Source organism: Acanthochromis polyacanthus, chromosome 10 (genome assembly GCF_021347895.1).
Source record: "Acanthochromis polyacanthus isolate Apoly-LR-REF ecotype Palm Island chromosome 10, KAUST_Apoly_ChrSc, whole genome shotgun sequence".
NCBI lineage: Eukaryota > Metazoa > Chordata > Actinopteri > Pomacentridae > Acanthochromis > Acanthochromis polyacanthus.
The window spans coordinates 18,480,063-18,494,966 of NC_067122.1; the positions used below are offsets into that span (position 1 = coordinate 18,480,063).

A 14,904-nucleotide genomic window follows, 5' to 3' on the forward strand; every position below is an offset into this window, starting at 1 on the left:
TTAAGATGTAATGGAGTGGAAGCATGGAGTAAAGTAATGGAAATACTTAAGTACAAGTACCTCAACTATACTCAAGACCGTACCTGAATAAATGTACTATGTTGCTTTCCACCAGTCGCAGCAATCACCAGCACATGGACAGGAGGAGCAGGGACTGGAACCCAACCACTGGATTTACTGGTTTCTAAATCACTCAGAGGCCTGACACAAGAGGGCATTAAAAAATAACAATGAGAGGATTTACGGAAAACAACAGATTTATTTATTTTAGCCTGAAAACATGACATTGCAAAACAAACAAAAAAAAACAACAACACTCAGTTGCCGTTTTAAAATGCTCTACACAAAAGGAGCGAAATGGCTTCGTATCTGCTCCACCCACATTTACCAACTAAAAACTCCTACAAACCTCAGTGCTATTTAACTAAAAAGGACCGTTCCCATGGATTAGATGGAAAACCCTTGAAGAATTCAAATGGTACACCAGTATACTGCCACTTCACTGAACTGCCAGTAGAAATCCCGCTCAAATATCACATACGACGTGAGTTTTCAGAGTCACTCACAAGCTGTGTTTGTGCTCTTAAAACTAAACATGTAGAAAAGAAAAATGCAACTCAAGTCTGTTGATTTGTCTGTCAGTGTGATACCAACATGGAGAGTAAAAATGCTTGGTCCTTGGTTTGTGTGTACGAACGGTAAACGTGTGTCTTTAGTCGGATTCTTCCTCTGAGCTGGCAGGTGTGGACGCCGCTTCCTCCTCCTCTTCTTCTGATTCCTGCTTGAAAAAAAAAAGAGCATCAGAAAGAAGAACAAGCAATCGGAGGTTTCATGTAGTTGTTATTTTCAGTTTGCAAAAGCTGTGCGATAATTTTTAACTTCAACAAAGGTCCTGCACATCAGTACGAGACATTTACAAAGCCATAAATTATAACAGAATAAAAACTGAAGTTGAAATTTTTTCTTTATTTCACAAAAATCGAGAAAACTTTGAATCAAAATCTTTCCAAGTTCACACTATAGATATTTTAGTATTTACAACTCCAATTTAACTGATTTTTATTTTAGAATTAAGACATGCTAGTCTTTAAAAGAATGTCTTTGGAAGACATTTTGTTCTTGGTGAGTTTTTAAATGAGACATACAGAATGATGAGTTACTATGATTTAAGCTTAGACTTGGTTAAGCCTTCTGCTGGAACAACACGTCAGATTATTTGTTCAAGGACTGGTAGAAAGATTAAAAACAGATGATTTTATAGTTTTTATAGTTTCTGGCTAATAAATGGCATCATTGTGGCATTTTTCTTAACCTGTCAGTGGGTTTTAAGGTTCAGAGGGTTTAGTAAAACACTAAAGTTGTCAAGTTCTTCTTTGCCTCCATCTCACTCATTACATTCATTTACATATGATGACATTCTATATAGTCTCATTTCTAGGTGTAGCAAAGGTCAATTTTCATCATTTCATTGCAGTTCAACTCCTTGTTTATGTCCCAGACTTACTGCTGTTCGCAACTACCTAAACTGGAAAACGCAAGTTTCAAAATGAGTTTAAAATCAAAGACTGATACTGGCTGATGTAAACTGATTATAGATGCAAATACATCAACTGTCTCCATTTCACTGGTTTTCCACAAGTTCACTTTTTCTTTTCTAATTGATCACAAATAACTTATTTTAAATGGATCATTATCAAAAATGCTTCTTTTTGTAATAATATCTTTATATATTTGTCAGATGTTCAACTTCATAAATCATTGTACTGTATAAATAAACTCTCGTATCGGTGTGGTTATAGCTGCATACAGTCATAAAATGGAGATACTTAATGCTCTCCGAGTGTCTCACAGACATCATCTGTTTCACTTTCTCTTTCCCTCTCTGGCTCTTACTTTCCATCTCTTTATTCTGTGGGCGGTTTCGGTTACACGTTTTGTTTCCTTGCAGCTGTCCCTCGATCAAATCAGTTTCACCAAAACTAACATTATTCCAAAAGCCTCTACTCAATCTATCATGAACAAATAAAACTCACTCAAGATTCCCTATGAAACACATCCAAGAGGAAGACGCTTAGGTCTCACTGAGCAGATACCTATTTGGGCACAAATTACATAAGCCCTCAGCTGTTTACCCACAATAAATCTTACTGTTTACGGCTTCAACTTAATACTGACATTTGTTTAGAACATCAGCATCGTATTGCAGCTGTTTAGTCACACTGTCCAAGCAAGAGCAACTAAAAAAAAACAAACTACTTTGCGTCAATGACGTCACTCAGTAGAATCTCTGCTTTTTGTGGTGTCGGAATTTTGCAGTAAACAGAAGGAAGAATCACAGACCATGAACGATCTAATAACGACTGCAGTAGGAGCCATTATCAGGCTGTTCATGGTCAGTCTGTCTGATGACATTCATCATTACTGCTTTTACCTTCTTCCTCTTGGATTTGCTCTTGTGGTCAGAATCTGATGAGCTCTCCTCGCTGGTCTCGATGAATTCTTTGCTCTTGAAGCTGTCGTTGCCTCCTCCTCGTTCCCTGTCCTTGTCTCCCCCGGCAGACTTCCTCTTCTTCTCGTCCTTTTTGCCTCCGGATTTCTTACTCTCTCTAGTGGGGGGTGAGGGAAAAAAATGCACATTTAAGACGGGCTTGTTAAAAACTAACGAAAGACATGAGTTTGTGTGCTGCATATCTCACTTTTTGGAACTGGAAGTTGATCCTCCGCCGCTCTCTTTGTACTCTTTCTTTGCTTTGTCATACTGCCTCTTCGCCTCGCCCGCTTTTGTTTCCCACTCCTAAAGGACAGCAGGAGAGTTAAAGGGTGAATAAATCGGAAATAAACATATGGATAAAGACGGCAAACGTCACTGATTTGTCTGGGGTTTCTAAAACACTGCTCCACACAAGACAAATTCTAGTTACGGTTTGTTGACATGTTCATCTTTTCAAATTATATTGTGAATTTTTAAAACTAATTACACCTGGATCAGTTATTACACATAAAGTTTGAACCAGACCGTCTGCTCTATGCATCACTTTCTAATCTCTAACAGACTTGTTGCAGATTTAGGTGGTAATTCTGCTGCTTCATCACTAGAAACGGACACTCTTATCACTGTCACGTGATTCAATGTTTTCTGATGCAGTGCAATTATAAAAATATTGCTAACAGCCACTTAAGAATGTAGGGCTGTGACAACAGAAGGGTAAAACTGAAGTAGATTCTCTCTCTTTGCTCTCGTTCACCTCCTTCTCGTCTTTGCCCAGTTGTCTCCACATCTCTCCGGCCTTCTTAGAGATCTCTGTGATAGAGATGCCGGGGTTCTCTGACTTGATTCGCTCGCGGCTGGAGTTGAGCCAAAGCATGTAGGCACTCATCGGCCTCTTGGGGCCACCGCTATCCTTCTGCTTCTTCTACTCAGACAGAAAAAAAGAAGGCTGTGGTAAGTAAATGCAAGCAATTATACAGGCTTATATTATCATGTACGTCTGTTTGTGATGCTAGCGGCTGAAAAAAAAAAGAGACATTTTCCACCTGCATCTTGTCTTATTTCAATCCTCATGCCAAAGTATTTGTTGTTTTCTCTCTCACCTCTTTGCGTGGCTTCCTTTCTTTTTTCTCCTTCACCACTTTGGTTTTTTTGACCTTTTTCTTCTTCGCACTCTCATCTTCACTTTCGTCGCCGTCGTCGCTGCTGTCGCTTGCTGAAGCATTGCTGTCGTACCTGATTGGTGAAGAAACAGAAGAGGAAATACGCATGGTGATGTCAGCTGGATGAAAGGAGACAGAGTGGTAAATAATCTGGTGAAAACACAAGTTTGTGCTTTTATCTCAAATTCTACAAATGTCCAGAAAAGGTCACTTACTCCTCTGCAATGTCATCATCTTCCTCTCCAGGGTTGAACGACTCATCTGAAGAGTAAAGACAAGAAAGTCAACAATCAAACCTACTGATCCTCCTAATGTACTCCTTCCTCTGTCATACTGGGACTGTTACTCACCACTTCCGCCGTCCGAATCATCGCTGTCGTTGCCCTCCTCTCTGATCTTGCCCTCAGCCTTCATCCTCTCCAGGTAGGCATCATGCTGGTCATCGTCTGAGTCGCTGTACTCGTCAATCTTACCCTTCATGCCCTGAAAACACACTGCACGGTCAACAAAAACCACCGCACAACAATACTCCCCACAATGCAGCACCCCACAGAGGAATTTATGTCTTAGCCACACTCAGGTTGATTTGAAGGAGCAGAAACCATAATCAGGATAGTAAAGATAGGAAACCCATTTCTCAAATGTAAAAACATTCATGTATTTTTAATCATTTACATTTCTTTCACTTTCCTCTAACTTCTGCTTTGGTGTTGAAAAACACTGAATGATTCAAGGCATTTTAGGCCTTCAATTAGCTAACTTTGCTGTGAGGTTAGGTAAATTTATTACAGTTTGGGTTTCATGAATCTCTAGTTTCATTGGGAGATTCTGCACTCTGTGTTCTTAGGGCCAGTTCATGCTTTCCACATCTATGTGTGCAAACCACTGCGGACTCAGAAAACAGAGTGGACACACATGCAGTTAGAATCATACTACATTAGGTACGTGCCGGTCTGTGACGCAGACGGTTGAATTCCGCCTCATATCAAACAGAAAAGCACAGGGATTTAGCCATTTTGTGTGAATTTAATCATTTCTGAGGTGTGTCGAGCACAGTTTGTGGACACAGCACAGGATTTCAGGAGAAATAAGGACTTCCTGATGTGTTCTGTGGAGGCTTACACATGAACTGGCCTGTTTTTTTTTTTTTTTGGTATAATCTAAATACTGGTGGACTTTGTGGCTTGAGGCTAACTTTGCTGTAATGTCATCTTGAAGACCAAAGTCAAACTATTTTCTTCTCCCACCAGAAGGTTTTTCCCATCTCCATGCATCAGTATCTGTCCGTGAACGGACAAATGCCATGTCAGAGAGGCCGTTATTAAAACACCAACAGGAAATGGAGAGCAGGTCCATTCATTTTCATTGACCTTCTCCTCTGACCCCATCACCGAGCAACAGATACTCTGGTTAGCAGCAAGACTGAGTTGGTCTTTTGCTGCGTTTTCAGACGTACCAGGAGCTTGTACATGTCAACAGATCATTATGGGAAATTCAATCAGCACTGCCTGTGTGAGGTAGTGGTCCTGATAACTGTGTCAAGTGTTAAAGCACACCAAAAGCCCCCCAGGCCACACATTGGTCAGCATGATGCAAACAAACCCACACAGAGTTATCAGTCACACACAGTCCTTCACCTCTCACCTCCCACCCACCCCCGCCCATGTCCCATGATTAGTCCCAAATCACTTAATATTAATCCTGTTCATCACCAGTCGCATCGGTAATATCAATCAAATCAGCATCATTGGACACAATCCTCATGACAGAAACACACATCAGCAGCACGCCATGCAAGCTGAAATCACTCCACACCAACAAAATCGGGTGCCTAATCCACATGTGACTATACCCACCTTCTTCTACAGGGGTACAAGGACAGACACACAGGAGAAGGGCAACAAGCATCAATATCTGGGATGGAAGTCTGGCAAAACGTCTGTAATATCTTTGCTTAACGAACTACAAGAAGGTGTTTAAATGTCAGCGTTTACCTCTTTGAACCCTCTGTTCTTGATGTTGAGCTTCTTGGCATTAACAAAGTCAAACAGTTTGCCATACTCCTCTCTAAAATGGAAAGAGATGGAAAAGAGCAGTTATTTATTTTGGGTTGAAAATCACTGCACAAGTTCTTGGTTTCATAAAATTAGCTAAAATCTACATCACAAGTAATGACTTCAACTGCCTGGATGAAGGACGTCCAACAGTGATGTTTTTACTTGGGGAGAAAACTGATTTTTTTTTTTTTACATCAAAAGCGCTGATGTGCATACTCTTTAGGTGTTTTTTTTCCCCAAAAAGGATCTTTTCTACATACTAATCTTAATATGTGATTTGTGTTAGTTGAGGACATTTTGGTATTTAAGCCTGGGTGTATAGCATAGAATTTCTGAAAGAAATAACAGAGATAGAGCCAAACTAGCATCCTGATAATCATTTCTGGAGCAAGGAAAATATTCAGGCTTCAGAAACTGAAACTTACTCCAATAACAGCAGGAATTCATGAAACATCGCATGCAAACAACTTATCCAGGGTTTCTGATCACACCGCACCCCGAGCTTTAGTTTCACAGCAGGTAGTAAAACATGAAAGGAAAGTAAAAGCCTCACAACTCTACTGCAGAGGACAACTATTAGTGCTTGCTGGTGTTATGTTACAATACTGGTGATGAGCCAAATCAGTAAAGTGTTAAAAGCAAGCAGCCAGAAACCAAAGCAGATTCATTCTCATCTGCTAAAGTAACTAAGCTGTTGTCGAAATATTGCATCATAAATGTGATCAAAACCAGGTTGATGCTCATCTCTAGGCTACTTTTGTGTAAGAAAAAGTGTTTATTGATTTTAATTATTACAGTTTCTGTGTGCAGTGGCCCCACCTCTCAATGCTGCTGAAAGTGTACTGATTTCCCTGCTTGGTTTCAATCTCAAAGTCAAAGGAACGTGTCGTGGTGGTGCCTCTGGCGAAGTTGACACAGGAAATCTCCTCAAAGCGAAGGTGAACAGGAGGCTTGTGGACGTAGATGAAGCCTCTTTCCAGGGGATAGAGGAGGCCTGAAGATGCCTTGTAGGAGCAAGTGATGCACTGAGCCCCAGAGTGGCTGAGGAGGAGGAGATGGAAGGACAAAGAGAGAGGCAGGTTTTATCGGATGCTCTTAATTGTGCAAAGAATATGTATAAATGTGTGTGTGAGATGCCTACCCTTGAAAGTTTCCAGGTACAGTGATCTTGCGGTTGACCAGGGCCTTCATCACTCTGCTGACCATCTCATAGAGAGATCCAGACATATTCTTACTTAGTTTACCCTCAAAACGACGCTCCACATCCTCCCTGTTACACACAGAAGAAACAACAGGTTTATAATCTTAAAAGTAACAGTTGTCTGGGATTTGTAAGCAGCAATGCAAAGACCAGAAATTGTCACTGACGCAACCATAAACATATGAAAATTACTCCTCTAAACCTTTGGTTCCCTCTAGTGGACACAAGCTGTGCAACCTTAAAACGTTTGACACTGAATATAGTTTGAGATGACGACAGGCGACACACAGCCCAAAAAAAAAAACAAAAAAACACAGCACACCTTTCTGTCACATACTTACTCGCTCATGTTAAGAGTGAGGTTGATATCCTCTTCCTTGGAGAAGAGCAGGATGAGAAAGTGATAACGTGTCTGACCCTGCTTGATGGGAGGATCCAGACTGATCTATGAAGACGATAAGAAAACAACAAACACACAGACAGAAAGACACGGGATGAGAGAAGCTGTAAGGGAATCTGCAAATTAAGGGAATAAACTTTAAATAAAAATTTCCACTCGAACAAGTTAAATTTACACACACACATAAATAACTGTGGGACACAAAAGAGAAAAAAGTGTACTTACCACAAAGAACATCTGCCTCTGATCTTTGTGTGGCAGCAGGAAGAGACGGAGGACGGTGGTGTAGGGAATCTTGTAGTCAAAAGTCTTACCGTGCAGGTGAAGGAACGTTGGGTAGATGCGAATGTCATATCTTAAAAAAAGAAAACAGAAAGAAGAGAATACTATATTTATTATTTTACTGAGGCAATTCTTTGAGCAAACTGACCTCAAACACTGTCATCTAACTGCCAGTGTTGCGTCCCATGACAAAATCCGTGCATAGATAAATGAATCCACAAAGTGGTGACTTATTGTCACTTCAGGGGTAGTTTTCAATTATATGGGAAAACCTGAATGAGTAATTATTTGAGTGATTGTATTTTTGTGTCAATCCTTTACCTTCCTCTAGGTGTAAGACACTGCAGCTCTTTGAAGATACACACAGCGTCTCCTGTCGCCTGGATCACATCAGCCTTAGACAACACATTCTGGGCAAAAGCCTGAAGGAAAACACAGACTGTTACAACTATTACCAACATACATTTATTTTAAACAACAAAGGTGCTTTATTGAGGGGAAAGCATGCAAGTAGAACATCCTTCCTCACCTCCACAGGGTCTTGCCGTTCATCAGCCTGGCTGGGTGGGACGTAGAACCGGACCTCCATGAGGGAGACCTCTGTGTCGTCATTCTGGTGAAACTCCAGAGTGACTTCGTTCTTCCCCGTGGCGCACTGTGACACGTTGGACAGCGGGATCTCAAACGCAGAGCTGTCATTGACGTCGAACGATAGCAGCGGACCTGCGATATAAAGAGAAAACAGTGGGGACCTTAAAGTCATTGCTATTATTATACAACCAGGCCAAGTGTCAAATGGCATCATTGTCCTACAGATCTGATATGTTTAAGTCATTTTGGTGGAAAAAAACAAAACATTTTCAATCATCGCCAACAAGCTGACTGATGATATTGTATATGAGAATCACACTGTAACAGTAATATTCTTGCAATGACAAATTACTGAGGAGATTTTGGTGCATTCTTACCTGAGAACTTGGCTGTTCCCCAGTTCCAGCCCTTCACACACATGTCCTTTTCTGTCAGCTCCACCTTGTAGTTCGCCTTGAAAAACTCAGAAATCTTCTCAAAGTCCTGGTGGGTGAAGGCAGCAGTGAGGGGGGAGGGAAAAAGAAGCGAGGAGACGAGAGGTAAAACAGAAAAAGAGGTTGACAGGAGAGGAAGCGATGAAAACAAACAGGGAGAGAAAAGCTCAAAGTTAGCAGGTAGTAAAAGCACTGGCTCCGCATGGGTCAAAGCTTATAAAAACAACACCTAAAAAGACGGAGGAGGGATGGAGGATAATTAATCACAATGCAATTGTAACAACGCCCGGCCGCCTGGGCCTCCTGGGAACACAGGAGGTGAATGTAATCCATCCGCCTGCTCTGTCCTCCACCTCCTCCACACCACCACTGACAATCAGCCTGTTTATTTATCCTGCAGGCCCACTTACAACTGGAGAGGACTCACACACACAGCGACAAACACATGGTCAATCACACACACACACACACAGACACACACAGTCCCTGTAATACAACACATGTGGAAGTGATTGTGGTGTGCGAGTGTGTGCTGGGTAGAGCGAGACTCTGTGGGAAACCAAATTTACGCACCTGGATATCTGCCTGTCTATAAGGTTATTACAGCTAATTAGAGCCCAGAGAATCAGTGTGTTCAAGTGTGTGTGTGTGTGTGTGTGTGTGTGCGCACTCGAGTTCATCAGTATGTTTGTTGACCAGGATTAAGGCATTGTTTAGATAGGAGAGCATGTGTCAGCAGATGTGTAAATGCGTAAAATCAAGAGTTTGTGCAGTTCCCAACTCCTCGTTAGAGTTTGGCAGATTTGTTGTTGCGCAGCTCATTTAATCACAATAAACACACAACCACCATCACAGACACACACACTTATTCAACATGACCACCCTGACTGACCAGTAAAATTTTCAAACCTGTTCTCCATCAACATGAAACACTAATTTTATCACCTCAATACTTTGGTCAAATATTCCTAAGTATCATTTGAAGGCGTGTCCTTATTCGCGTCAGTATCATTGGTACTAAATCTACAACACAACGTGTCATTGTACTTAATATGAAAGAACTGAATATTTCTAACAAACCCATTTTCGTCAGTTGCAGCTGTACAAGAGCTCTGCCTCCATAAAACATATAAAAAATAATTTGCTCTTTAAATTGGATTGAGGAAGACTATAAATCCAAGCTTAACTTTTGGTGCTTAAAAGTCTGGACACAATCTTCATCTGGAACCAGAACGCTGATCAAACAGAGAATTCCACACAACTACTCAAAGTAGAGTGTTTTTCAAAAGAAAGAGAAATTCCTGCCTAAGTGTGCTTTCAATTAAGACTGCAACCAAAACAATTATAATCGTCTGTTAATCCAACAATTATTTTCCCAATGAAATCCCCCTTCGATTGCTATAAAATCTCAAAACTACACAACATGCTCATTAAAATCACTCTACAGTCCAGGGTGTTGTCTTGTTTTGTTTGAAAAACACACTTTCAGTTATAGAAAACTGACAAAAACACAAAATAGTCACATTTAAGATGTCATAGCCGAATAAATTTTTTTCAAGAGCTGTGTTTCAAACGACAATCAAACGAGTCAGTTAATGTTCTGGCACCTGGCTAATCAGCTTTACATTCATTTTAAGACTGTGGAACTTGACAGCTTGTTAGCTGAAGCCTCAACAGTTCTGAGGCTCACAAAGCTGGCCTTAACAGCAAAACACGACCGCAATAGGTTGCTGCACACATTCAACAAGACACTGGCAATGACAGCAACGATGTTTTGCACTTACTGCAGTCTAAACATTTATGTGACATTGATACAACTGACGTACATGCCTCTGCACCTCCTGATGACAATTACAGGTCAGCTATGTAACAGACTCTGGCAGAGATTCAGTGTTTTGCTCAAGGACACTTCACAGGGACAGATGAATCAAAGTGTCCGCTCTGCACGCCAGCAGTTAAACCTCCAGCCAATTCTCGATTACCGACACTAACTGTGGGATAATAAACAATGACATCACGGCCTGCGCTCCAGGATGAGAGGATCCATCTCCCCTAGAAAATACGCTGATTAACCCCAGGAGACAACTAAACACACCCTGTTATACCCTCTCCTCCATCCCGGTACTGTACTTGCGTGCTGACATTCCCCATACACTCAGAGCAGCAGGGAAAAGGGGAAAAAACAGGGTGATAAAAAACAAACATGACCACAAATTTTTTTTCTTGTCTGTTTTCTGGGCCAAATTGTTTCAGTGGATTGATATAAACACTGACTCACATGAGCCGATGATTACACTGTTTATGGAACACACATGCTCGCGCTGGTTTCCCTCATTAATCCCATTAGGAGCTTTGGGGAGAAGAGCCGACTCACTCACATACCTTTGATAGAAACCCACACACTCGTGCACACTCAAGCGGTGGCAATTTCGCAAGATGGTAGTGTTTTTTCCTGTGGAAATGTCAGACAGGGAATGGCAGTTGTTTATCGGTGGTCCCCTTGCTTGTGTTACATCCCTCGTCATAAACACAGTGCTGAGCAAACCAGCAGTGTGTGTGTCAGTCTGAAATATTCCACTGTTGCCTTGTTATCCTCCGAGTAAGGCAACAATTATTTCCCAGAAACGGAAAGGAAAGACTTAGAGTCCGGAAAAATGAGGACAGAATCTTAGGAGCCTGATCAGCCAACTGAACCTCGAAAACTGTAAAACCAAAGCTTAATTGCGCGCACGCAAAAATCTACAACGAGGCCTGTATGCATGCCATGTGTCTCTAGAACTCACCGTGTCCCTGAAGCCGTCATATTTGTAGATGTGTCCGGTGCTGGTGCCGAGTTTGATGCCGTGACCTAAGCACACTCGTCTCCACTGGGCCATGTTGAGCTCGCCAGCTGGGATGCTGTCCACCTTCCCCGTCTTGCTGCTCTTGTAAACCACATTTTGCTTGCTGAAACGCAGCCGCCCATCATTCTGCAGCGACAAAAGGAAGAAATAAAGACAAAAGAGCTGTGTCAGAACACTGGGATGTAAAGAGAGAAGCCCGATAAATAATTAGTCACCTGGAAAAAAGTAATTTACTTCTTTCTGATAATTTCTTAAGTCAATTTTTCTGGCAAAGTGTGAAAAAAAAGTATCACAGGTTCAAATTTCTCAACTGTGAGCACATCTGGTTTGTCATCTGCAGTAATAAACTTATCTTTCAGTTCAGACTGTTGGCAACACAAAACATGCTATGTCACTATCATAATCAGCTTGTTTCTCATATTCTATTTACGACCTTAAAAAATATGCAGATTAATTGATAATAAAGAAAACATTTGTTAATTTCTCTTTTAGTTTTTCCTCTTGTTTTAGTTCTTCCTATATCCTCATAATGATTTTGTATAATAATTATCATTGCTTTTTTACAATGCAAAATCGATTTTGCCCCACAGCTGATAAACACAATTTAATATTGAGCCACAAACATGTCTGTAGAACCACAAATTAGGAAACTTGTTGTGAATAATCACTTGTTATTATCACTGTTGAGATGCTCCACTTAATGTTGCTGCTCTCATATAGTCCTGGATATCACTGGCTAAATACAGACCATTATTATTCCCATTTATTCACTTTTTTTGTTAAATTACATAATTTATGTATCACACAAACAGCTGTAAGTAGCTGAAATTCAGAGCTGAATTCTGTGGTGATATAATAATTTGATTTGCCAATTATCAGTGACATAGCTTTGTGAAAGCTAGAAGTAGGGGCTGCACAGTGGAGAAATGGCTAGCACTTTTGCCTTGCAGAAAGAAGATCCCCGGTTCAAATCCCAGGGTGGGCCTGGGATCTTTCTGCACGGAGTTTGCATGTTCTCCCTGTGCATGTGTGGGTTTTCTCCGGGCACTCTGGCTTCCTCCCACAGTCCAAAAACACGCTGAGGTTAATTGGTGACTCTAGATTGCCCCTAGGTGTGAATGTGTGTGTGATTGTTTGTCTGTATATGTAGCCCTGTGACAGATTGGTGACCTGTTCAGGGTGTCCCCTGCCTTTGCCCGAGTCAGCTGGGATAGGCTCCAGCACCCCCCGCGACCCTAGTGAGGATAAAGCGGTGTATAGAGAATGGATGGATGGAAAGCTAGACGTAGTCCAGTTTAAATTAAAACAGTATTACACATTTTTATCTCCAAAACAACTATAAATGTCCAGAGATGCAAAATAAAAAAACATTAAATCAGTAACTGAATCGTCTAAAAATGGGTAACAGGTAGACTAAAAGGTTCTGGACTAGATGGAAGTAAGACATAGATGATAGAACCAGTCAGCAAACTATCACCAAAACTCCTGGAATGATCAATTATGTTTTTAAACCTTAGCAATTTCTTTGCATGTGTCTATGTAAATACACAGGAGGCTTCTCGTTGAAGACCTGTCTATATTATTGTACAGTTACACATACAATGAATCACACTCCTTGATTAAACATACACTTCATAATAGAAGATACAGAATAAAAATCTAAAGACAGCATACAAATTGTCTTCTATCCTGACTTCCAATTGCACACCAAAGATCAGGTGTGGCTTTAAATGAAAATCATGACATAGCATGACCAGCTCAATGACACTGCTTTGACCAGTCAGTGACCCTGAAATCCACCTTAAAAGTGAGCTTTAATCAAATGACACAATGACACAAATAGCAAGAAAGGGACAAGAATGAGCTGTTGGCATGCTGGATGACGACGTGGTAGTTAGGGTCATAGTCAGGCCATCCACACCTACAATCTGCTACATGATGCTCTGGATTGACATGAGTATGAATGTGACATTACTTGATCCTGTCCCACAAAAAGTACACTAGTATTACCCTTCAGGAAGCGTGGGATAACATTTCACAAGTACATCTCATTAACTCATGTGTCTCAGATGTGCGACTCATTACTGACATGTAATTTCTGATCTATGACCCCAATCTCAACCTTCTTATTATGAGTATCAATACAGTCTGCACACTGTAGTTTTATGATTTCCATAGTAAGATAAAAAGAATGCATAAAATCTTATAAAACATATTTCGTGCCATATTTATATTTCTGTTTCATATAAAATAGTGAGTCATTTTAAGTATCTGGACATCACACACAGGTTCCTCTCTACACATCAGCTTAGAGAGCAGAGGTGTTGATGAAGATACTGACCCAGGAGCCTTTAACTTCCTGGTAGATCTCGTTGAACTCCAGCGTGTCTCCCATTTCGGCTACTGATGCTCTGCAGGGAGAGGAAACTTCATTAGATACAAGAAGACACCCACAGGGCTTAAAGCAAGCATGATAAGTATCAGAGGGTTTTCATGTCTGTTTTCAGTTTGGAGCATGAAGTTTGCATTTCCTAAAAACGCTCATTTTCACTGCCATGTCTGATTGGTGAAAACATGATCAGAAATGGCAGTGTCTGAGCCACAATGAGTCAAATAATGGACTGCAAAGAACCATAAACCCACTCTATAAGTAGTATTCTACGTATTTTATGTCAACTTTAGTTTTTCTGTTTGATATTCGATATTTCAGACTCAGATTAAAGCGCTGGGTAAAGTTACGAGCTAGCTTACAGCTAACGTTACTGGCGGTTAGCAATAAACTGTAAACAACACAGTTTAGAGAACATTTAAACCGTTATTTTCTTCGGATATTAATCTGTTCGTTGAGTCTCACAGCTCAGCAGCACAAAAGATAACCTACATCCATGCTACGCCATTAACAATAGCTAGGCTAACTTCAAGTGGCCAGTGGGCGCTTCTTTTATAGTACAATGTAGCACGGTGTTAGATGAGGACGAGATGCTCGATAGCACCGCCCCGTACAGACTCGCCGTGCATTAAATCGAGCGCTCTGTTAGAACTAGGCCGGTGTAAAGAAATCAACTGATGTTTTGAGTTAATTTAGCAAACTGCATTGCTCAAAACGAAGCACGTATGCAACATATATCCCATCTTTGTGTATAAACAGCCCCAAATTAGCTTCTAAACACACGAGAAAACACAATTTGAAAACTTCACGTCTTACTATGACTATGTGGAGCAGCTTCGCCTGTTTCCCGCGTGTAGCATCGGGAGCTAGCGCTACGTCACAGGAAAAACCAGATGAGGTTCATATTTACTTCCGGGTTGGCAAAGAATTTTTAATCATGAAAGCCTTCAGCGGAAAGTACACACAGTATATAGTGTTTTAGAAGGAACTGTCTGTGTATATTTTGAACTATTACTCGCTCTTAACGAGTCCTCTTTAGAAACAGACGGATGTTGT

General features: G+C 40.9%; 1 protein-coding gene across 2 annotated transcripts; it reads right to left on the minus strand.

Moving 5' to 3' along the window:
• Positions 1 to 239: 239 nt before the first annotated feature.
• Positions 240 to 14,779, minus strand: ssrp1a (structure specific recognition protein 1a). Of its 2 annotated transcripts, none has more exons than XM_022189583.2 (18): positions 14,665 to 14,779; positions 13,801 to 13,870; positions 11,400 to 11,585; positions 8,560 to 8,665; positions 8,121 to 8,314; positions 7,913 to 8,013; positions 7,535 to 7,664; positions 7,251 to 7,354; positions 6,850 to 6,978; positions 6,528 to 6,749; positions 5,646 to 5,718; positions 4,002 to 4,134; positions 3,867 to 3,912; positions 3,592 to 3,724; positions 3,246 to 3,413; positions 2,697 to 2,794; positions 2,432 to 2,606; positions 240 to 781 (listed from the first exon to the last, which is right to left on the minus strand). In XM_022189583.2, exons 2-18 carry the CDS (start codon positions 13,852 to 13,854, stop codon positions 713 to 715), a joined length of 2,121 nt encoding a protein of 706 aa, XP_022045275.1. In that variant the 5' UTR covers positions 13,855 to 13,870; positions 14,665 to 14,779; the 3' UTR covers positions 240 to 712. The 2 variants fall into 2 exon arrangements, with proteins under 2 accessions (XP_022045275.1, XP_051810702.1); XM_051954742.1 differs by having other exon boundaries at positions 240 to 778; positions 14,665 to 14,778.
• Between the last annotated feature and the right edge of the window lie 125 nt (positions 14,780 to 14,904).

Coding starts and splice junctions, on each gene's coding strand:
- ssrp1a (XM_022189583.2), bottom strand. CDS start 13,854: ATGGGAGACACGCTGGAGTTCAACGAGATCTACCAGGAAGTTAAAGGC. Junction 3,725..3,866: donor GATGATGACATTGCAGAGGA/GTAAGTGACCTT, acceptor TTCACCAATCAG/GTACGACAGCAATGCTTCAG. Junction 3,414..3,591: donor AAAGGAAGCCACGCAAAGAG/GTGAGAGAGAAA, acceptor CTGTCTGAGTAG/AAGAAGCAGAAGGATAGCGG.